Genomic DNA, 23,204 nt, shown 5'->3' on the forward strand with positions numbered 1-23,204 from the left:
GTTTTGAACAAGGAAAAAAAAACCCATCAAGGATTAATGTCAGCATGCCAAGTAAACATATTCAAATATGTAGGTATAAATATAAATAATATTGTAATATACAGATTGTCGCAATACGTGTTAAGAACGGATTGGTAAATCTTTCGGTTTTATTGTATGCACTACCATCAATTCACGGTATTGATGGTCACGTTTAATTAATTTTGAGAAAGTTACAATATTTCCTCTGTTGACTGCCAAAATTTTGAACTTCAGAAGAATTAAGCAATTAAAAGCCTCAATTAATATCATCATCAGAATCTTAAACATGAAAGTCTCAATTTAAAGCATAGCAGTGAGTAGCATATCCATTCTCAACCAGCAGTGATGGAGAACGAATCTTAACTGTCCTTAATAGGATCCCTAATTACAATCCAAAGCATAGACTTACACATAATTAAAGGGGTATCAAGGTCCATTTCCAAGTAGTAGATGAACATGAGAGAGAGAGAGAGAGAGAGAGAAGAGTGAGGAAGCCCTAAGTCCTAACCATGGTTGGTGCGTTAGTGGAGAAGAACCCAAGGGAACCAAAATATCTCCCGAGGATTACATGCAGATGCTTTTGAACTCCACACCCATTAGTGGAGTGCTCAAAAGGATGATGAGATTTGTACCAGCTATAGCTAAAAGCTAATGCTAAAAACTATCCCTCCTAAAATTAAATTAGTGAAATGGGGCTAAAACTCCAGTAGTTTAGCCACACTTGATGAATTTACAAGAAACGAACAAGAATTAGTGATTTTCTTCCCTTTACCCTAAAGGAAAAAAGATCCAACGTTGGTTGGTTAGACACATATTATGTGAAAGTTGACAAAAACTAGGTAAAGCTTTATAGAAACATCACTGGTCCTAGCTAGTTTCAAAATCCTAAGACTAGTTGCTAACAGCCAAAACAACCGGGGCATTCCATGCCAATGTTTTTTTTCCCCAAAACTGTGCGCCTCTTTTTGTGTGAGGTGATTGATTAGCTGAAGATTGAGGGATTAAACATTTTTGGGTTGAAAATTTTCAAAAGTGAGGGGCTTGCTATTTGTTTTGAATTTACAATATTCGCAAGCCATTTTATGCATTTCTTTAGCCTTCCTGGGCCAAAAGTAACATTTTTCTTTTGTTGCCTCAGCCTCTCCAGGGCTAAGAATTTTAAGGGAAACAACGAAAACTATTTTCCAACTTGGCTAAAACCCAGTAGCCTGAGTTGGTGTTTAAAGGGATGCTTTAGTTCCTCTTCAAAGGAACTCTTCAAGGGGAAAATGGAATGCATGAGTATGCATGAGATGCACGTACCTACGTACCCCAGCCAATTGCGGAGATGGAATGATTTCATGTAGCCCCTTTGAGAGACTTTGTATGTGTGCAAATTAATTAGCTCAAATGCCAATTGCTTGGGCTAATTAATTGTGTGTTAGACGGCGAGAGAGAGAAAGAGATGGAGAAGTGAACCATGGTTAGGCCAGAGGTTGCTGAAAACTCAGAAGCATTTGCAGCCGACGAGGGTGGAATCGAGTTTCAAATAAATTGAAGCCATGCATGCACGCACGCACTTTCGGATGAACTAGCGATGAGGAATTGGTGCAGGAAGGGCCACGGTTACGCCTGTGGCACAGCAAAACACACTGTCAAAGATATTAGTGTCTGCATCCATCTCAACCAAGATTAACTAGTTAAAAGTCAAGAAATTACTCTCATATCGATCTAACGAAAAACAAATTCACGTAATTACCTGGTGACTGCAAGGCGGGCGAGGGCGCAAGAGAAATGGGAGGACCATAGTGCTGGTAGCCTCCAACTCCACTTGAGTTCATGGTCGAATACTGAAAAAGCTGCTGCTGCTGCTGCTGCTGGTGGGGGAATTGGACACCAGTTGCATAGCTCGGCACACCTGAGCTACCATACGCACCTGCTGCGGCTCCTCCATTCCCTTCTGATCCATATGAAAGATAGGGGTAAAATGCCGCCGCCGCTGCTGCTCCGGCCACCATCCCAGTTGCAGGGCTTGTCCCGTACATAGGATACTGGCCTGCTGCCCCTCCATACAAACCATAGTAGTTCTGCAAAATATATATACACATTGCACAAAACACAAATCATCACTTACTTATACGAGTTAGTTAATTTAATACATAATTACCTTACATTAAATTCAAGTACAATTACTTAGGTATATATAGTACATATCTAGAAAGAAAAAAAAAAAAAAAAAGAAGTTTTTTTATCGGTAAACGCGAGGAATATAACTGCGTATTTAAACTCAGGAGGCCTCGTGAAACTGGAGTCTGTACATGTGAGTTCCCCATTTTTACTTGGATATTTGGTCTTGTTTTTCACTTTCTTCCCTTCCTGTTCTTTGTGTGCGCTATTTGGTGTAGATTATAGTGAAAGCCTACTTACCAAGTTGGAACGCGGAACACGGGCGTATGTTAATCAAGGTAAAAAAAAAAAAAAAAAAAAAAAAGGAGTGTGGTTGTTGGGAATAGTTGAAGAAGTTAAATTATTTTTCACAACTTGGCATCGCATACATGGAACTGCCAAGACATGCAATGCATATAAGTGCTGGTTGGTCCCCTTTCCTCTTACCCTTACGTAATAGGTGCATTTTTTGCTTACCACCCTTAACTGGTGATAATGTTTACCATCCTATTTATCACCGTTGAATAAGTTTAAATTTTAAAATTTGTATCTATCTACTACACAGATCTCGAAATTTAAAATTATCTAATAGTGATAAATAGAGTGATAAGCATCACTATCACTTTAGAGTGGCTGAAAAAAAACATTCCCTACGTAATATATATGGACGCTGTTGGAAGAGTAAAGTGCATGCCTATAAAGAAGCAAAGGTAGAATGTTTCATTAAAGAAAGGGAATACGAGAAAACCAAGTGGGTAAAATGTTTTAGAGGAAATATTTGAAAAAGTGCAAAGAAATGAAAGTACAAATTAATTAAGGAAATAATATAATATAAAAAGGAGAAGATTGTACAAACCGCAGGATAAGTGTAGTCTGGCGAGTATGAAGAGTACCTGATCGAAATGGAAAGAGTTATAAGTCAGTCAGCATCTATTAGACAAGAAAATATCGATTCAAATTCGATTAAATTACTTATGCGTTTTACATGGCTGTGTAAAACATGATGCATACATGTTAAAAACAATTCATGTCAATGAATGGTTAATTAAGGTTGCAAATGCAATGCGCCCATGAGAGATTGCTGATTCAAGAAGCATGTCATATATATGCATGCATGCATGAGGATCAAATGTGAAAGCACAAGCTTGCGCGATGCATATATATTGTGTACTGTGTTATTTGCCAGTGTGTATTTTTGGGGTGGGGGAATGTCACAACCATGCCAAAAGGGAATGAATTTTGATGTTGATCATGTGGTGGAGAGAGAGAGAGAGAGAGAGAGAGATGATCGTGCTGGTGAATTTTGACAGAATTTTGATACATATATAGTAGGGCTACTTTAATGTTTTAAAAAAGTGATCATTTTGGCTCCGGTCTCTAATCAACATAGTTGTTAGAATGAAACCTTATTTGTTTAAATAGTTTGATCAAGGTCCCTAACATCATTTAAGGGATTTAACTCATGCATTTATACATCCAATATCTCACAAATTATGAAATTTAAACAAATCCAAATAATATTGTTACAAATATAGCAATTACTTAAAAATCAATAATAGAGTAATTTGTTCTTCACATAGTTCTAGCAAAAACAAAAAAAAAAATGTACCCACGAAATTATTAATATAGTGCAAGAAATCACTATTGATATGTTTTAAAACATAAAATAAACACATATAATTAGCATGGGTACGTTCAGAAAAAAAATATTGATACGAATTAAATTTAAAACATGGGTACATATTAAAATTCAAAACTATGGGTACAAATTAAATTGAAAATATAGGTACATATTAAAATTCAAAATTATGGGTACAAATTAAATCTAAAAAGAATATTGGTTCGAAATTCAAAAACGGATACAAATTATAAATAGAAATATATGAAGAAAAAAAATACTAAAAATATTATATTTAAAAATGATTAATAATTTTTCATTTTTAAATTGACATACAGTGACTTGTAAATAATTTAATATTAAATAATGACATAAAAAAAATTAAAGGATCTTGATCAAAAATGAAAAAGGAATAAGATTTCAATTAATAAAAAGAAAATGAGGGAGAAGAACCTAATTTATCCTCAAATTTTTGTCATAAAAAAAAAGGGCTACTTTAACGAGGTTGATGAGGCTGGGTGGTGGACGTCCATGAGTTGGCAAAGCACGTGCTGCTTCCCATACACACACACGTATTCATACAGCTAGCAGATACGGATGACGATCCAACATATATATAGCATAGCATAGAAAGCATCTTCATCATCAACTCATACATATATAGTTACCCATAAAAAATTATTGAGTGCTCCGGAATACCGATGATTCCGAATATTTTAACTATTGTATCTTAATTTTTATGTTTTTAAATAAAAATCTAACTATTAAAACATTTATAATATAAGTAATTCAGAACGTCCAAAAAAATCCCAGTAATCCATAAAAAAAGATTGTAAGGTAACCCAATATTATATTTGATGATGGAGATGGTCAAATGGTCAATAAATGGTCAATGGTCATACATACCCATAAAGATTGTAAGGTATCCCTTGTTGGATGGCATAATGAGCGAAGGTTGCTGCTGAGGGAAAAGCTGATCCCACTCCTCCTCCAAACCCTGTTTGGAATGGCCCCACCCTCCCAAAGCTCCTGCCTCCCCCTCCTCCACCTGCCCATCATTTCCCAATTAATCTCTTAAATATTTCCGACAGTAACTTTGATTATACATCACTCTACAAATTAAAGACATCTCTACTACTAGTACTGCATATATAAGTATCAACATTATTTCTCTTCTAAAATAATATACACAAAATTGCATTAACATTAATCTGATGATAATAATAATCAGAAGAAGAATATTGCAAGAAAGGATGAGTATATATATCTATGCTTGAAACAATTTCAAATTAAGAAGAGGATAGAAATATGGTTCCAAATATGTCGATCTTGCTTTGGAATGGTAGCTACGCAAATTTGAGCTAGTATGACACCAATTTTATATATATATTGAAAGCTTTTAAGAAAAGGGATTCTCATTTTTTTATAAAAATAAGGATTGGTTGTAGGGTCAACACCATATCAAACTTTAACGATCTGAACCGTCTATTTTTCAAGTTGTACATCATAGATCACCCTTGCAAAATATTAGCCAAATCGAAAATATTTAAGACATCTAATTGGGTTCAAAAAAATGAACGAATACTTTATTATATAAGAAACAATGAAATTTGATCTTGATAATTAAATAAGCACATGGTTTTGGATTGAATTGAATTTTTGTAAGAATAATCTATGAATTGAGACTTACAAAATAGACGGTTCGGATCATTAAAATTCGATGTGGAGTGAACCCCATATCTAATTCTCATTTTTTTCAAAAATAGAAATTCCTTTACATAAAAGGCCTGTATTTATATTATCCAACTATTTTTGCAAAAAGCACATGAGATATTGGACTTGTTCGATATTGATCCAATTTAAATTAAAAAAAAATGTAGAAATAAACTTAATCCTTAGTTGAGGAGGAATATCTAAATTGCATTATTGCATATATTTCACTGTGAAAAGAATTTTCCTCAAAGAAGAATATTTTTCGGACCACAATCCAAATCTATATATATATATATATTCAACAACCTCTTTCTAGAGAGCATAAATGATAATTAGTGAGGAATATCCAAAACTCTGAAGGCTGTTGGCTGCGTCACCGAGTTAATATATAAGAACTAATGGTAATATAAATAATCAGTTAAAGTATCTTAATTAGAAGATATGTATATGTGTGTTCACGTGAAAACGCAAGATAAGCTTTTGTAAGATAAAACCTATGATACCTTTATTATACAGATTAGAGATTAATTAAAGAAGAAATGAGGAATTGAGGAAATTGATAAGGTGATTTTGGTTCTGGTCTTTAGTAAATCTAATAGTATTTTAAATATTCTACAAATTATGAAATTTAAAAGTTTCAAGGTCCCTACATCATTTAAGGAATTTATGAAATTAATAAGGTCATTTTGTTTAAAAAGTTTGATTAAGGTTCCTAGCATCATTTAAGGAATTTAGCTACTACACTTATGCATTCAATATTCTACAAATTATGAAATTTAACAAATTGAAATAATATTTTAAATATAATACTGACATAAAAAAAAATAGAGTATAATATATTGTTCATCACATAGTTTTAGCAAAAAAAATTAATGTTCTGTCGTAATTATTAAATTTGAAAAAATAATTACTAGGTATAGATTAAATTTAAAATTACGGGTACAAATTAAAACTAAAAAGAATATTGGTATAAATTTATAAAATGGTACAAATTAAAAATAGAAATATATGAAAATACTAAAATGATATATTTGGAAATGATTAATAAGTTTTTTATTTTTGAAATTGACATATGACATGTAATTAATTTAATATTCAAATAATGACATGCACAAAAGTCAAAAGACCTTAACCAAAAATAAAGAAATAAGGTTTCAATTAAGGATAAAATAAAATGAGGATGAGAACCTAAAGAAAATAAAAGCAAAGAAATAGAATACTACCATGCTTTGGAGTTGAAGGCTTGGATCTCTGAACACCGAGAGAAGCAAGGTTGCAGTTAGCCCTCCTCCCATCAATCACGGGAGCAGCATCCACACAAGCTCTCATCGCAGCTTCGGCTTCGCGAAAAGTTACCTACATATTTATATATATATAATCAAAATAGTAAAATACATATATGCAGATATCATTCATTTATTTCAAGATCTATCTAACTAGCTAGCTAAAAACGCTATATACAATATATTGCATGACATGAAAGGGAAAGTGCATACAAATCCGTAGCCCTTAGATCTCCCAGTGGCCTTATCAGTGATAACAACGGCCTCCAAGATGTCACCAAACTGTTCAAAGTATTTCTTCATGGTTTCCTTCTGGGTTTCCCATGCCAACCCTCCAACAAACACCTTGGTGTAAGTCGTGTCGCCAAACTGCCCTGCCAGATTAGCTGGAGTCATCTTCAATTCTCGATTGATCGCGAACGATATGATGATATGATCAGCTCTCGGTCGGTATCTTGGAAATCCTGTGCGGTGGTGTTGGTGTTACTAATTAAGAAGAGAGTCCTATATATCTAGCTAGCTACCACTGATTGGCATGCCCTACACTACTGGTAGATCTAGCCCTAGCCCTCGCTGCTGCTGCTGCTGCTGCTGGTACAAGAACAAGAAGAATAAGAAGAAGAGGGATCTTGTTTGAGATTTCGATGGTAAACTTGGTGGTGGTGGTGGTGAGGGTGTTGATAGCACACAGACAGACAATTGGGTCAGAGATCAACAAAAAGAAAAGAGGAGAGGAAACTAGAGAGAGGGCGAAAGCAAAAGTTGGAAAAAAAGAGGAAAGCCCCTCTCATAATACGGACATGAATTATATACATAGCTAGCCCCACCTCTTCGCATTATTGTACCAAATTCACACACGCTCTACCGTTGGCGCGTCTTCTTGACACTCTTCTCTACTCAACATGATTTCCATTTAGGTTTTTCTTTAAATAATTCAAAAATGCTATTCTTATTATTTATTTGTACGTATTATCATTTGTACTTTCTCTTTAATAACGTTGAAGTCCATATGTATTGACGGACCAAATTTATATTAAAAAAATATAAATAAATGATAAATATAACATTACTTTTGATAATTATTTACTGATCTGAGACTCCGAAACATGATTGGTGATAATCATGAGAGAGTGGGAATGGCTTCTGTTTGCATTATTATGTCCTTCATTCATCGTTGTCGTTTGATTAATTGAAGGGTATATGTGGAGTGACCCATTAGCCGCTGTTTTTGTCCCAAAATTACGAAACTCACCAACAACGTATGCTTTCGTTTATTCAACTTTTTAGTGGCTGAGCAGTGGCAGAAATAGAATGGAATGGAAAGAGAGTCTTTTTGGAGGAAATGGTCGACAATCGGAAAAACGGAATCGCGCCGGAAGTCGAAAGTCAGCCGTCCAATTGGCAACCGCTGCTGTTTACCGTCCATGGACTACGGGTGTCATTCTACATGTATAGAAAACCAGATTTTGTGATATAAAAAGCACAAATAAAAAACGAAAACTAGATTTTAATTCGTATATAAGATAAGTTGTCCAAGACTCAAAATTAAGTTTAGTCTATTGGTTCTATTTAAAGGATCAGGATTCTCTCCTAATCAAATGGTGATGATCCTCCTGACCAGACCCATCTAGCCGTTCAAATTTTATCCAACGGTTGCAATTATTATAACTTTTAGAGGGACCTCCTGTTTGTAGTCATTGGATAAAATATAAACGGCCCAATGGGCCTGGTTAGGAGGATCCTCACCATTTGCTTAGGAGAGGATCATGATCCCTATTTAAGTGCCAACATTTACATTCTATCTTTCTTTTCTTTTTTTTTCTTTTTTTTTTTTTTTTTTTGTAATTTCATGACTTTTTCTAAGTCTACACTAATTCAGTATAATATATTTTGGTAAAAATATTTAGGTATAGTAACTAATTATAAATATATTTGGGAATACAAATATTTGTTATAATATAGTTCAGTACAGACATTTCAATACAAACATTTAGGTATAGACATTTCAGTACAAGTAAGTTTCGGTACTGTCATTTATGTACACTTATATATTTACATATTTTTCTTATGTGTCACTATTTCTTTTAATATTTTGTCATTTAAGCTTATTTATAATTGGAAGAACTCAAATGTGCATATTAATAAAGTCAAAATTGTTATTTAGTATTACGGTCTGGTGGTATTTCTCTTCACTTGACAATGAGAGGTCTTAGATTCAAATCTCGTGGATGGCGAATTCGATACCAAATTAGGTTTCTCAATGTGTGGCTTAGCCGAACTCCTCCTCCCTGTAGTATATGTCTACACACAAAGTGTTTGGATTTTTTACTTTCGTTTTTTAAATTGAAGGAGAGAGGAAGAGAGTGGGAGAGAATGTGGGAGTGGGGGAGAGGGAGAGAGGTTTTATTTTATTTTATTTTATTTTATTTTTTTAATTAGAGAAGATAAAATCACTTGTAGGTGAGGCTTAAACAAACAACAGGAAAATTTTGTTTTGTGAAATTACATATTGTCTTTAACTTTTTTGTTGTGATAGAAGACAAAAATGTCTTTTTACCATCTTTTAGTCGACAAAGAGGGTTTCATTAATATGTAGTTTAGATTTGGCAAGTTTGAGGTGGTTTTCAAAAGGACAGTGCACTTTTAATCTTCTTACATTACATATTGATGTTTTGAAATTGTATGTTAGAATATAAGTATGAGAATGTATTTTATACTTGTCATTATGATTCAAAGTGGTGCAAAGAACTCTAAAAGAAAGAGGTTTTGAATTATATCAATGTTCCACTTGGATTCTAATAAGAGAGAATAGTGGATTGAACGTGTATATATAGATATGGTAAACATCTGCTCTCGCCAAACACACGCTCTATATTGAATCAAATGCTTTTGTTCATTTGAGCATTGAAGGTTGCTATAGAAGATTGATGGCTTCATCATCTTAGATTTCTACAAGGACATGTGCACTATTTTGAAGTCTGTTATAGCTTCTTTTCAACTGCTTCTACAAGTTAGTTTGGTTCCTATGTTTATCGAATTGTAGTTTTGGGTACTTGTATAATTTGTGGTTTATGATCTTAATCTATTAATTTATGGTTTTTTTTTATAAGTTCATTCAACTACAAAAAAAACAACTTAGCAAATGGAAAACAAATTTCAGGTCAAAAGGGATTTTGCAGCCCAAAACTTTAGACGACGGAAGTTCATCGAAAAAGATTGGTCACACAAAACCCGTCGCTCGAAGCCTTACCCGATGAAAAAGGAAATCCTTTGGGCGAAAGAGAGTTTGCCCCACGAAAAGGTCATTAGGTCAAGATGCGTTGACCGCCTTGATCCAACGAAAATATCTTGCCTGATGACGTTCTTTTATCACCTCGCACAAGATTAAATACTATTAAAAATTTGACCCAACGAAAATTTCACCAGGCAACACTTTAAAACTAAACTAAACTAAAAAATAAAATAACAATTGCTCGATGAATATATTCGCTGGGCTAACGTATTTCCTTTTTTTTTTTTTAACTTGATATTAAAACAATAATTATAGTAAACAATTTATTTAACTCTAATTATATGAATTTAAATAGCTAACGTTAATGACAACTTTAATTTCTTTAATTACATTCAAAATAAAATTGTTCGTATAATTCTATATATATATATATATATATATATATATAAACTAATTAACCTAACTACTCGGGTGGGTGCTGAGGTGGCTGGGGAACGGTGCCTGAAGTTCGCTCGGGGGCTCAGGAATGCCAATGCCAGAAACTAACATTGTTTGGGCTATCCTAGCAATGTACCTGCACTGCTTTTCGATCATGCGCAACAGCTGTTCGCTCAGAGCAGGTTCTTCTCTCAAGCGTGCCGCTTCTTTTTTTTAGCGCTCAACTTCTTCTCTTTTGCGCGCTAGCTCCATCTTCATTTGCTAAAGTCTGGACGACGTCACGGTCAAAAGATTAGAGCTCATTGACGAAGAAGACACCCCGAGGTCCCGAACCTGACCCGTTCCTAAGACATGAACTTCTTTGCGTTTTTGTCGCCCAACCTCGTCCATTATTAACTGTAGAGACACTTATGGATCAGGTGTTAGCTCGTCCATATGCACGTCCGGTTGCTGGTGAGATAAGTTGGCGAGGTACACGTCATTCTTTTGCATCATAAAAGCCTACCAAAGAAAAAGAAAGGAAACCAATAGATTATGGATCATAATTTTAACCTTATTTATTGTAATAAAATTTACAATTAAAACATAGAAATGAATACTTACAGAAATGTCGTTTGCGACCTCATTACCATAACTGGCATATGTTTTCCCCCAGACATCCACATCTAGGAAATGCGAACCAGTCACTCGTCGTTCCTCGATCCAGTAAGATAGAGGTCAAGAACCAAAGTGGTGAATGTACAACTTCTTCTCCCGATTACCTTTATTTACCATAGATTTTTTTCTGTAAATTAAAATATATTAATTAAAATTAACTAAAAGAACATAAAAATTGAACTAAAATTAAAATATAAATAAACTGACATGAAATTTTGGCTCTAAAAATGAGTGCACAACTACTGCCACTTGCCCATCATTTCTACATACTCATCAGGTGAATTGTTAGGAGCTGTATGAAGAGACGCACAAGTTTGGTAGTAGCAGTGCAACTTGTACTTCCACTCCATGTACTACTCTCTCCACACCTGGTCTATGTACTGGACACCAGCCTTGTCCTTCATGTCCCACTTGCTGGTTTGAAATTCCCAAAAAAAAAAAAAAAAAAACAAACAAACAAACCCAAATTTATTATTTTAAAACCACATTAAATAAGTCAAGGAAACAAATTAATAAATTAAGAAAGTTGTACACTTAACCAAAGTTGTCTATGATGATAGCACCCATGTTGGCGAGTTAACAAACTGTTAACTTTGTCTCAAGGTCGATGGTGAATCGAGAGGTAATCAACCAGGATCTGCTTCTAAGTGAACCGGGTGATCTGGTTGATCACCAACCCTCTGCAAATACCCCGAGTCTTGCTCTTCGGCTAGGTGGGCAACTTTTTGTCTCCCATCTGTTGCACGGCCGCCGAATCAGCCTCTACGATGGGTAAGCTTGGCAATTCCTGATACAACCCGATAACCCGACACGACACAACACGAAATTAACAAGTGTTCGGGTCGACACAATAACGAATTGGGTCGTTATCGGGTAACCCGATAAGCACCTGTTAAGATAACAGGTTGATTCGGGTATACACGTGGGTAACACGATACACGATAAGCAGAATATTATTTTTATAATTTTATAACCCCAAAAAAATATTGTAATAATTATATATATTAATTTAACAATTTTATACCCCTAAAAACTATAACAAATATATATATATATATATATATATTAAATTAACTATAATAGTTATACCCCAAAATATTAACTATCTATAATAATTATATATATATATATATATATTAAATTTTGAATTAAATTTTATAAAAACTATAATAATTATTAATTAATATGCATCCATTGATTTGATTCCATAATTGATAATTCCATTGATTTGATTCCATAATTGATAATTCCATTCCATTCCCTGCAGTGTCGCCCTTTTTGAAGAAAAAGGGAGGGAAAATGAAAATGATAAGAAAAGTTGAAAAGGAAACAAAAAAGAGAGAGAATTAGGGAAAGATGGGTAGGCACCGTAGGCTGCCTGAGGGAAAAGTGAAAATTATAAGAAAAGTGGAAAGGAAACAAAAAAGAGAGGGAAAAATGAAAATTAATAAAAGTGGTGAGAAATTTTTTTTTAAGTTATTAGCTTTTTATCACACATATGACATATCTCACTATTTTTATAATGACTCATGTGATGTACTACTCCGTGTACCAATCAATTATACGTACAAAATAAATAGATTTAAATCTACATAATAAATAAATATATACACCATTGAACTTGATGGGATACAAATTCTCTCAAACTAATTTCAACGATCCCAACCGTTAAACTTGTTTGTATATGCTTCGAGATCACATTAGCAAAAAATCGCAAAAAACAAACATTCAGAGATCAAATAACGGGACAAAGCTTTTTGACGGTTATAAACGAAAAATCACGATTTAACGATTATTTTAACTTCGATTTTGATAATTTTTTACAGCTACACTCATTGACCCTATATGAATACAATGAATGAATTTGATCTTCAATTTAAAATATTTACACAAGTGGATACCACAAAATCTTATGTTATACTTGATGAAAGTATAAATAAACTCTAAGTGCTAGTCAATCTATTGTTTTTATGGGATACGAATTCTTCGAAACTAATTTCAACGTTCCCAACCGTCAAAGTTGCTTGTATATGCTTTGAGATCACATCAGCAAAAAATCACAAAAAACAAACATTCAGAGATCAAGTAACAAGACAAAGCTTTTCAACGGTTATAAACGAAAAATCACGATTTAACGGTTATTTTAACTCCGATTTAGATAATTTTTTAAAGCTACACTCCTTGACCCTATATGAATACAATGAATGAATTCGATCTTCAATTTAAAATATTTACACAAGTGAATACCACAAAATCTTATGTTATACTTAATGAAAGTATAAATAAACTCTAAGTGTTAGTCAATCTATCATTTTGATGGGATACGAATTATCCGAAACTAATTTCAACGATCCCAACCATCAAACTTGTTTGTATATGCTTCGAGATCACATCAGCAAAAAATCACAAAAAACAAACATTCAGAGATCAAGTAATGGGACAAAGCTTTTCGACGGTTATAAACGAAAAATCACGATTTAACGGTTATTTTAAATTCGATTTTGATGATTTTTTACAACTACACTCCTTGACCCTATATGAATACAATGAATGAATTCGATCTTCAAGTTAAAATATTTACACAAGTGGATACCACAAAATCTTATATTATACTTAATGAAAGAATAAATAAACTCTAAGTGTTAGTTAATCTATCGTTTTGATGGGATACAAATTCTCCGAAACTAATTTCAACGATCCTAACCGTTAAACTTGTTTGTATATGCTTCGAGATCACATCAGCAAAAAATCGCAAAAAACAAACATTCAGAGATCAAGTAATGGGACAAAACTTTTCCACGGTTATAAACGAAAAATCATGATTTAACGGTTATTTTAACTCCGATTTTGATGATTTTTTACAGCTACACTCCTTGACCCTATATGAATATCATGAATGAACTTGATCTTCAATTTAAAACATTTACACTAGTGGATACCACAAAATCTTATGTTATACTTAATGAAAGTATAAATAAACTCCAAGTGTTAGTGAATCTATTGTTTTGATAGGATACGCATTCTATGAAACTAGTTTCAACGATCCAACCACCAAACACGTTTTTATATACTTCAAGATCACATATGTCAAAAATTTCAAAAAATAAACATTCAGAGATCAAGTAATGGGCCAAAACTTTTCGACGGTTATCAACGAAAAATCACGATTTAACGGTTATTTTAACTCCGATTTTGATGATTTTTTACAACTACACTCCTTGACCCTATATGAATACAATGAATGAATTCGATCTTCAATTTAAAATATTTACACAAGTGGATACCACAAAATCTTATGTTATATTTAATGAAAGTATAATAAAATCTAAGTGTTAGTGAATCTATTGTTTTGATAGGATATGCATTCTACGAAACTAGTTTCAATGATCCAACCGCCAAACATATTTGTATATGCTTCGAGATCGCATACGCCAAAAATTTCAAAAAACAAACATTCAGAGATCAAGTAACGGGCCAAAACTTTTCGACGATTATAAACCACTTTTAGCACCATTCAACTGAGCTCCAAAATACGATTAGCTGCACACTAACCCAAAAAAAGGTAAAATGCAACTACTTTAACTCAAAAATATCACAAAGGGAATAGGAATGGATGGTATAAATGTATGAAATATATGAGTTATCAAATATTGCAACATCAGAATTGCTTCAAGGGGGTTTATTCTATGAACTTTAATTTCACTCATGTTGTATGAATAAACTCTTAAGTATTAGTGAATCTATCATTTTGATGGGATACGCATTCTACGAAATTAATTTCAATGATCCAACCGTCAAACTTGTTTGTATATGCTTCAAGATCGTATACGCTAAAAATCGCAAAAAAGAAACATTCAAAGATCAACTAAAGCGACAAAACCTTTCGATATTTATCAATGAAATCACGATTTAACGGTTATTTTAACTCTGATTTTGATGATTTTTTTACAGCTACACTCCTTGACCCTATACGAATACAATGACTAAACTCGATCTTCACTTTAAAATATTTACACAAGTGGATACCACAAAATCTTATGTTATACTTAATGAAAGTATGAATAAACTCTTAAGTGTTAGTGAATCTATTTTTTTTGGTGGGATACGCATTCTATGAAACTAGTTTCAACGATCCAACCATCAAACATGTTTGTATATACTTCGAGATCGCATACGCCAAAAATTTCAAAAAACAAACATTCAGAGATCAAGTAACGGGACAAAACTTTTCGACGATTATCAACGAAAAATCACGATTTAACGGTTATTTTAACTCCGATTTTGATGATTTTTTACAGCTACAGTCCTTGACCCTATATGAATACAATGAATGAATTCGATCTTCAATTTAAAATATTTACCCTAGTAGATACCACAAAATCTTATGTTATACTTAATGAAAGTATAAATAAACTCCAAGTGTTAGTGAATCTATCATTTTGATGGGATACGCATTCTACGAAAATAATTTCAATGATCCAACCGTCAAACTTGTTTGTATATACTTCAAGATCGCATATGCCAAAAATTGCAAAAAATAAATATTCAGAGATGAATTCGATCTTCAATTTAAAATATTTACACTAGTGGATACTACAAAATCTTATGTCATGATGATCGATGAAAATTGAGGATTTTGTAAAAGGAATAACATGCAAGCTTTGAGTTCCATTGGCAAGGTTTAAACTTTTGAGAAAAGCTTCACAATCTTGAAAACAAAAACTCTTTCATTTTGCATATCCTTGCACATTTAATATTTTGTAATAGATTAGTAGTGTATGGATGTTTGTTTATTAGACTCTTATTTTCAAGTGTAGATGTAGTACTTAAACAACAAATGTGTTTTAATGTTTTGAAGTAATATTTATGTGGCAATGTGTGGTATGTGCAAATTTAAGGAAAAATAACATTTTTCTTAATGGGTCATAGCGGGTCATAACGGGTCGGGTCACTTTACCCGTTCGGTAAAGTGACCCGACCTGTTAAGGACCCGTTAAGATAACGGGTGTGACCCGACACGACCCGTTAAGATAATATGTGTTACACGAAAACGGTACGAACACGACAGACACTACTCATTTGCTAGGCCTAACGCTGGGGTTATCTTGAACAAGGTGGGATAGGGTAGGGGCTGCCATAGGCTCATGGCATTTGCGGCTGTGAGTTGAAATTTTAAATTTGATAGACGAATTAGATTTCTTTGGAACAGTATATTTGAATGAGCTGAAAAATTGAGGAATAATGGGTGTTTATAAGTAGATGTGGAGATGAATCAAATGGTAGGGATTGGATGTGGTACTTGTTTGGGATATTTTTTTTATTATGAATGTGGTATACTCTCTATGTTCTTCCACATGCAGACATCCAAGTAATTTTTCGTCATAACCTTCTCTGGCATAGAGAAATTATTCAAGTACTTTTCACGGCAATCCTTATATCTTTCTACTACTAGTTCTAATATAACCATTAGAAATCTTATAGTTAATGCGAACCCCCACAATTGTCTTCGACTCTTTCATCTTCTTACACTTACTCCTTTCAGTTTTACCACCAATACTACTCGCTAGACCTCTATAATTGAAGGTGCACCTTATTCCCCTAACTAGCCGTGTGGGCCCAAGCATCGTCATCTTCTAGTTGTGGACTCCACCATAGCTATTGCTTTGCTGCTGCTATTTTTCATAAGGTACTTGGGAACCTTGTGCAAATTGATGAAAGGGTAGGGTTTGGGTAGTGATAAAAGAGGTATTAAAGCAATTCGTAGTGCCAGTTTGATGGAAGTTCATCGAAAAAGGTCGATCGCCCTAAATCCTAAACCCTAAAACCAAATTAAGCCTAATTAAATCTTTGTGTGATGGAACTTTTTCAAGTTCGTTGGGCAAGATTTCGTTACCTTTCGTGCCATTTTTTCCCCTTAATGTCAAATGTTTCCTGATGAACCATGACTTGCCTAATCAAAATCATTTGTCAAACAAGGCTTCTGCAAAAACAAAATGTTGACCACATTTGCCCGACGAAATCCCTTCGGGCAAATGGTAATTTGTGGTAATGTTCTTACATTTGTGCCTTACATATGTTTTGAACATCTAAGCCTCCACTACAATGATGTGTTTTGTTGCCAATGTAATTTAAACGTGTCTTAAACGTCACTCAATATATGTGATTTATGATAGGAGCATATTCATGCAACTTAAATGGCTTGTTCTCGTGCATTTACGTTATGTTTCTTTAGTTATTTTAATACTTTAAGCTATTTTCGTGTGTTTGTAGGTCCAAAGGGCTAAAGGAGCAAAAAGATGCATTTTGGAGACTTTTGGAGCACTTTTGGGCTAAGGATGGATAGCTTATGCTTGGAGCCAAAATGTTGGACGAAATTGAAGACCAAAGTGTTGGAACCTTGTTCCCTTTAGTTTTAGGACATTTAAACCTTTCCTATATCCTTAGTCGTGCATAACATTCCAACATTCCACTCCTTCATTTCAGCCACACTCCCACATATCATTACATATCATTCACCACTTATCATATCATTCACTTATCATATCATTCACTTATCATATCATACACTTATCATAACCATACACTTATCACTTATCACAACAACAACCTTGCACATGCACATTCATCCACATGCACCCATAATCATTCACTCATCTTTAATCCACATGCATCTTCCATAAATCAAATCAGCCACATTCACTCACCACAAACATTCCACATGCATTCATCAACATATCTAGTTGTCACTCACATGCATTCCATCCTTTAAAACATTGCACATGCACTCCCTTTAATTAATTAAGCCACATGCACTCCCATCCATTTCATCATTGCAGCCAACACATGCTTTCACATGCATTTTCAGATTGTCCCCTTGCACATGCAGCCACATATTCATTGCACATGCAATTCCAACCCACATGCATCCTTTAATCATTCAAACATGCAGCCACATTCCCTCCTAGCTGTCATGTTCCCCCCATTTCACCTATAAATAAGCATCCATTGCATTCATTCTCATAGACACTCTTCCATATTCCAGAAATTCGTCAAAACCTCTCCACACCCTTGCAGCAGCCACCAAAACACTTTTCTCCTCCATTGCAGCCACTCCAACCACTCCCCAAACCATTCACACCATCAAACTATCCTTAGACCTTGTGCTACAACGAAGAGGAAGAGAAGAGTGCCTAAACGTTCATACAATTCAAGTTTGAGTTGTTGGAATGTTTAGGTGTTTCTTTGATTTCAATGTTTAATTTCAATACTCTTTGTTTTGTACGTATGAGGAATGGAAGAGAAGAGTGCCTAAACGTTCATACAATTCAAGTTTGAGTTGTTGGAATGTTTAGGTGTTTCTTTGATTCCAATGTTTAAATTCAACTAAACCCCCCTTGGCTAGGGGGGAATTCGAAATATATGTTTATGCTTGCATTTTGATTTGATTACTTCTAATTGCGTTTCATAAGTTGTGGATTCAATTCGTTTAACTGTTTGATTGATAACTTATTTATGTATGTTTATTGAGAGTGCACACTTAATTTTCATGCATGAATATGACGCTAGAATATAAGTGAGTTTCACCTAATAGTTACGAACTTATATTCACAAGTAGTGGAGGTTGCTTATAAACAATCGCGTTAAACGAATTCTTGGCATAAGTTTCATGCGTATTCCATAGTAACGAATGCCTCGTCAACACTTATAATTTTCATAGAGCGTAATGATTCTTGCTTGTATCTCTATTATGCAATCATGTAGGGGACTTGTGGGGAATGTTTTGGGTTGTCGTATGCAATCATCCAATTCAATAACGTTAGGAAGATTTGAAAGTTAATTTAAGCGGACCTAATTAACTTGGAGCATTGAGAATTCATGGTTTATTGAAATGCAATTGGAAATCGTTTTATTATGCAAGTGTAACATGTATGGAGATGAACCCCTTAGCTATTCTATCATCCATTCATTCCATTTCATCATATTCATATTTACATTCTGTTTTAATTGCAATTTGTTCATTTGATTTAATTTCGTATAAACCTCAATCCCCCTTTACTTTAGTGTCCAATTTAGTTAGAAAGTGTCTTAGTTTGTGTTTCTAAGTGTTTTGAATCAATTTATTAACCAATTTTGTCCAAAGTAGTCAAAGTGCTCAAAACTGCCCAGATTGTGTTTTTAAGGCAGTTTTGAGTGTTTTGGTGCTGTTTTGAGTCTTTTAGTTTGTTTGAGTGTTTTAAAGTTTAGTTTCGCATTCTTTGAGTTTAGTTTAGTGTTTTAAACTTTATTTTACGTTTTTGAGTCAATTTCCAAGTGATTTGCAATCCCTCCTAATCCCCGGTTAAGAACGATCCCTACTTACATACTTACTACAATTTGACAAAAAGAGGGTTTAATTTGTGTGCGTATAATTCTCGCATCAATTTAAATGTGTCTTAATGCCTTATTTTTAGTATGTATTTGTGTATATTTTTTTTTACTAGGATGAACCTAGGTGCTTAGTAAGCATATTTTACCAAGTTGGAGACGTATTATATATGCTATGCATATTCACACCTCATGATTACTATTATGACTTAGCTTTTGAGTTGGAAGGATTAAGGTGGAGTTGTCATTACGTTTTAATATAATCCATAAGTGTAGTTGTGATCATATGTTTACCAGTAGGAGCTGTCAAAATAAGGAGAAAGGTTAACCAATGTGAAGCTAAGTACTTATATATGCCGTCCATTTCATCCCAGGAGGAAGAAGTGTCTGCCGATTATTTCTCCTATAAATATATAGGAGCAGCACCTCATTAGTTTCAAATGTGGCAAATGTAAAGTTGAGAACTAAGGTAGTCGAGTAGATGGTGATGGCATGCAATACATGGAATTGTCCACGTAGAGACTGAAAAAAAAAAAAATAGATGTGAAGATAGGGAGAGAACAGAAAGGAAGTGATTTCATGTGGATATTTTTAGTAGGCTTGTAAATGTGTCAATTCATGCATGGTCCATCTCTTTCCCGTGCACTACACATCCTCAAAGTGCAAGGCGGATTCTCCGTTATGTCAAAGGGACCCTTGAACATGAACTTCGTTTCCATAAAACATCCCAATTGATTCTCTATGGCTTCTCAAATTCTTACTGGGTTGGTTCTCCAGATGATCAACGATCCACTACAGGTGCATGTATTGTTCTTGGTCCAAACATTCTGATCACTTGGGCATCAAAGAAGCAATAGATGGTGTCTCGCTCTAGCACGGAAGCCGAGTATTGTGCCTGTTGGAAAAATTAGGTCTAATTGCTATATTAAATTACATAGAAAATTAAGAAATAAGTAATGCAATTATAAGTCAAAGTAATGCATGCACATGAGTAACCAATTTTAAATGAACATGATATAATGAAGTAGAAAAACCTAGAAAATACGGTCGAGGCAAGTGTTGGACACTTTGTCCTTAAGACAAGTTTACGTCCCACTACGGTGCTCATGGTTCATCAGCGCATGTCGCCCAAGATACAACGACCACGTCCTTGTAATAGTAGCACTCCAAATCACAAGGCTCCATGAACCACAATTGTGTTGAAAATTCTCTCATATGGACTCAACGAGACTCTCTAATAGTTAGTGCACTCTATGTATGATTATGTAAACAATGAAAAGTTCTTTTAGTAATTATAGGGGCTTCCTTATTTATAGAATGTGAGACACCTCTTTGGAAAACATGTGACTATTCATGAAGAGTCAAAAGTTGCAACACTTCATTTAAGTAGACATATCTTTCTACCAAAAGGCTCCACTTCTAATTTCCATTCAATTAATAAATTTAATATAATAATATTATTATTAAATTTTCCAACAATTGTAAGATCCCACATCGCCTAGGGGTGAGGATCCTGTAAGCCTTATATGTATATTCTCATCTCTATCTATCACAAGGCCTTTTGAGAGCTCACTGGTTTCAGGTTCCGTATGAACTCCGAAGTTAAGCGAGTTCGCACAAGAGCAATTCCAGGATGGGTGACCCACTGTGAAGTTCTCGTGTGAGTTCCTAGAAACAAAACCGTGAGGGCGTGGTCGAGGCCCAAAACAGACAATATCGTGCTACAGCGAAGTCGAGCTGGGGATGTGGTGGGGTCTCGGACCGGGATGTGACAATTTGGTATTAGAGTCAATCTCTGGCCGAAAGTGTGCCAACAAGGACGTCGGACCCCTAAGGGGGGGTGGATTGTAAGATCCCACATCGCCCAGGGGTGAGGATCATGTAAGCCATATATGTATATTCCCATCTCTACCTAGCACGAGGCCTTTTGGGAGCTCACTGGCTTCGAGTTCCGTAGAAACTCCGAAGTTAAGCAAGTTCGCGCGACAGCAATCCCAGGATGGGTGACCCATTGGGAAGTTCTCGTGTGAGTTCCCAGAAACAAAATTGTGAGGGCATGGTCGGGGGTCCAAAACGAACAATATCGTGCTATGGTGGAATCGAGCCCGGGATATGACTACAATGCCTTACTACAACTGCTGAAATATGATGGTTTTGCTATTTTTTTGGGAACTCGGTATACCTCTCTATGTCCATCCATGTCTTTATGTGGAAAACATATGTGCACTTCCCAAAGCTGCTAATCCCATTTTTCATGCCCAGACGCCATGTTGAAATTAATTATCACTTTTTCCGCGAGTTACTCAACCAAAATGTTCTTCACACTCGTTATTTTCCCTTTGTTCATCAACTAGCTGATGTGTTTACCAAAGGTCTCTCACATGAACTTTCAGTCTCTTGTTCTCAATCGCAAGCTCCACCACATTTCGTCTCGCTTGAGGGGGTGACAAGACTCGCACGCCATCAGCTCCTACACTTATGCCTTCATCGACATAAGTCAAACCCTAATCACAATCATCCTTAATTGTAGGGGTTCTCCTTTATATTTGTAATCAGAATCATAGCATGATTGTATTCAATTTACTTACTGTAAATATGACTGGTTAGTGAACACTTGTACCTATAAAGATATCAATGTAATAAACAGGGTTTCAAGGTCATGACAACCAAAGCACTTTTCTCCTCTCTACTTCAACCAAGTCGATATTCTTATACAAATAGGTCCATATTTTTTACACTACGTAGGTTCCAATACTATCACAAGATGGAGGGGTTGAGAAAGGTATGAGTATTGGACGACTGAGGTAAGCTCAGAACTTGTAGGGGTGGAGATATATAGTGTGATAGAGGTGAGCAATTGAGAAGGAAGACCTTTTAATCGGGGCAAAAGGAGGAGGAAGGCAGGTGGTATTATCTGGCAAGTGGGGCAACTGTCACCCGATTGGTTTGACCAAAGAAAGTGACAATCCGATCCATTCCTAGGCATCCTTGCTATTACTTTTCCTCCTCCATATGCCACAGCCAGCCTCGTACCCATATCCAACTCACAGTCACACACCCTCTCTCTCATTCTCTCCAATACATACATGATGTATACAGTTTTTTTTTTTTTTTTTTTTTTCTTCTTGTTTTCTTCACATTAATTAATTGTTTTTTTTATTCACATTAATTAATTAATTTTTTTTATCAACTTCACATTAATTGTTTGTTTTTTTTTTCTCTGAGGTGTGAGGACTCATTGACTTGAGTCCCTCGCACAGAGAGAGAGAGACAGCTGGCGGATAATTGTGTTATTAATTTATTACCAACACATAAGCATGCATACACATGCTGACATTATGCATGTTTGTCGCAATGTCTCATGCTATGCAGTCATGCTCATGCTCGAATGCATGCACGGCTTTACTTTATCTTTTATCCCACACAGACACAAACACAAACACACCCTCGAGTTCCTGCAGGCTTCCAGCTCAGTAAACGCTTGCGTGGGGCTCCACTTCTTTAGTTCAAAATTCAGTTCAGTTCGTACGTATTCGTATTGATAGATTTTTTTTTTATGTATCCAGAACACAAGTTAGGCGGATGGAAATAGGGGTTAAAGTGGTCTCAGTATCACTTAATATACATATGAAGGTTTTTTGAGGACTCTCTGTATATTTAATACATGTCTATTTTGTGTTTACTAAATGTTTAATGTAATCCACATGAGGCATATTTTGACAGATTGTGTTGT

General features: G+C 34.7%; 1 protein-coding gene across 2 annotated transcripts; it reads right to left on the reverse strand.

Moving 5' to 3' along the window:
- Positions 1-260: 260 nt before the first annotated feature.
- LOC137728957 (uncharacterized) lies at positions 261-7,557 on the reverse strand. Of its 2 annotated transcripts, none has more exons than XM_068467771.1 (6): positions 6,994-7,557; positions 6,721-6,853; positions 4,691-4,832; positions 3,023-3,059; positions 1,760-2,087; positions 261-1,632 (listed from the first exon to the last, which is right to left on the reverse strand). In XM_068467771.1, exons 1-6 carry the CDS (start codon positions 7,174-7,176, stop codon positions 1,592-1,594), a joined length of 864 nt encoding a protein of 287 aa, XP_068323872.1. In that variant the 5' UTR covers positions 7,177-7,557; the 3' UTR covers positions 261-1,591. The 2 variants fall into 2 exon arrangements, with proteins under 2 accessions (XP_068323872.1, XP_068323873.1); XM_068467772.1 differs by having other exon boundaries at positions 261-1,652.
- Between the last annotated feature and the right edge of the window lie 15,647 nt (positions 7,558-23,204).

The sequence above is a fragment of the Pyrus communis genome, chromosome 3, assembly GCF_963583255.1.
Source record: "Pyrus communis chromosome 3, drPyrComm1.1, whole genome shotgun sequence".
In the NCBI taxonomy this organism is placed as follows: Eukaryota; Viridiplantae; Streptophyta; class Magnoliopsida; order Rosales; family Rosaceae; genus Pyrus; species Pyrus communis.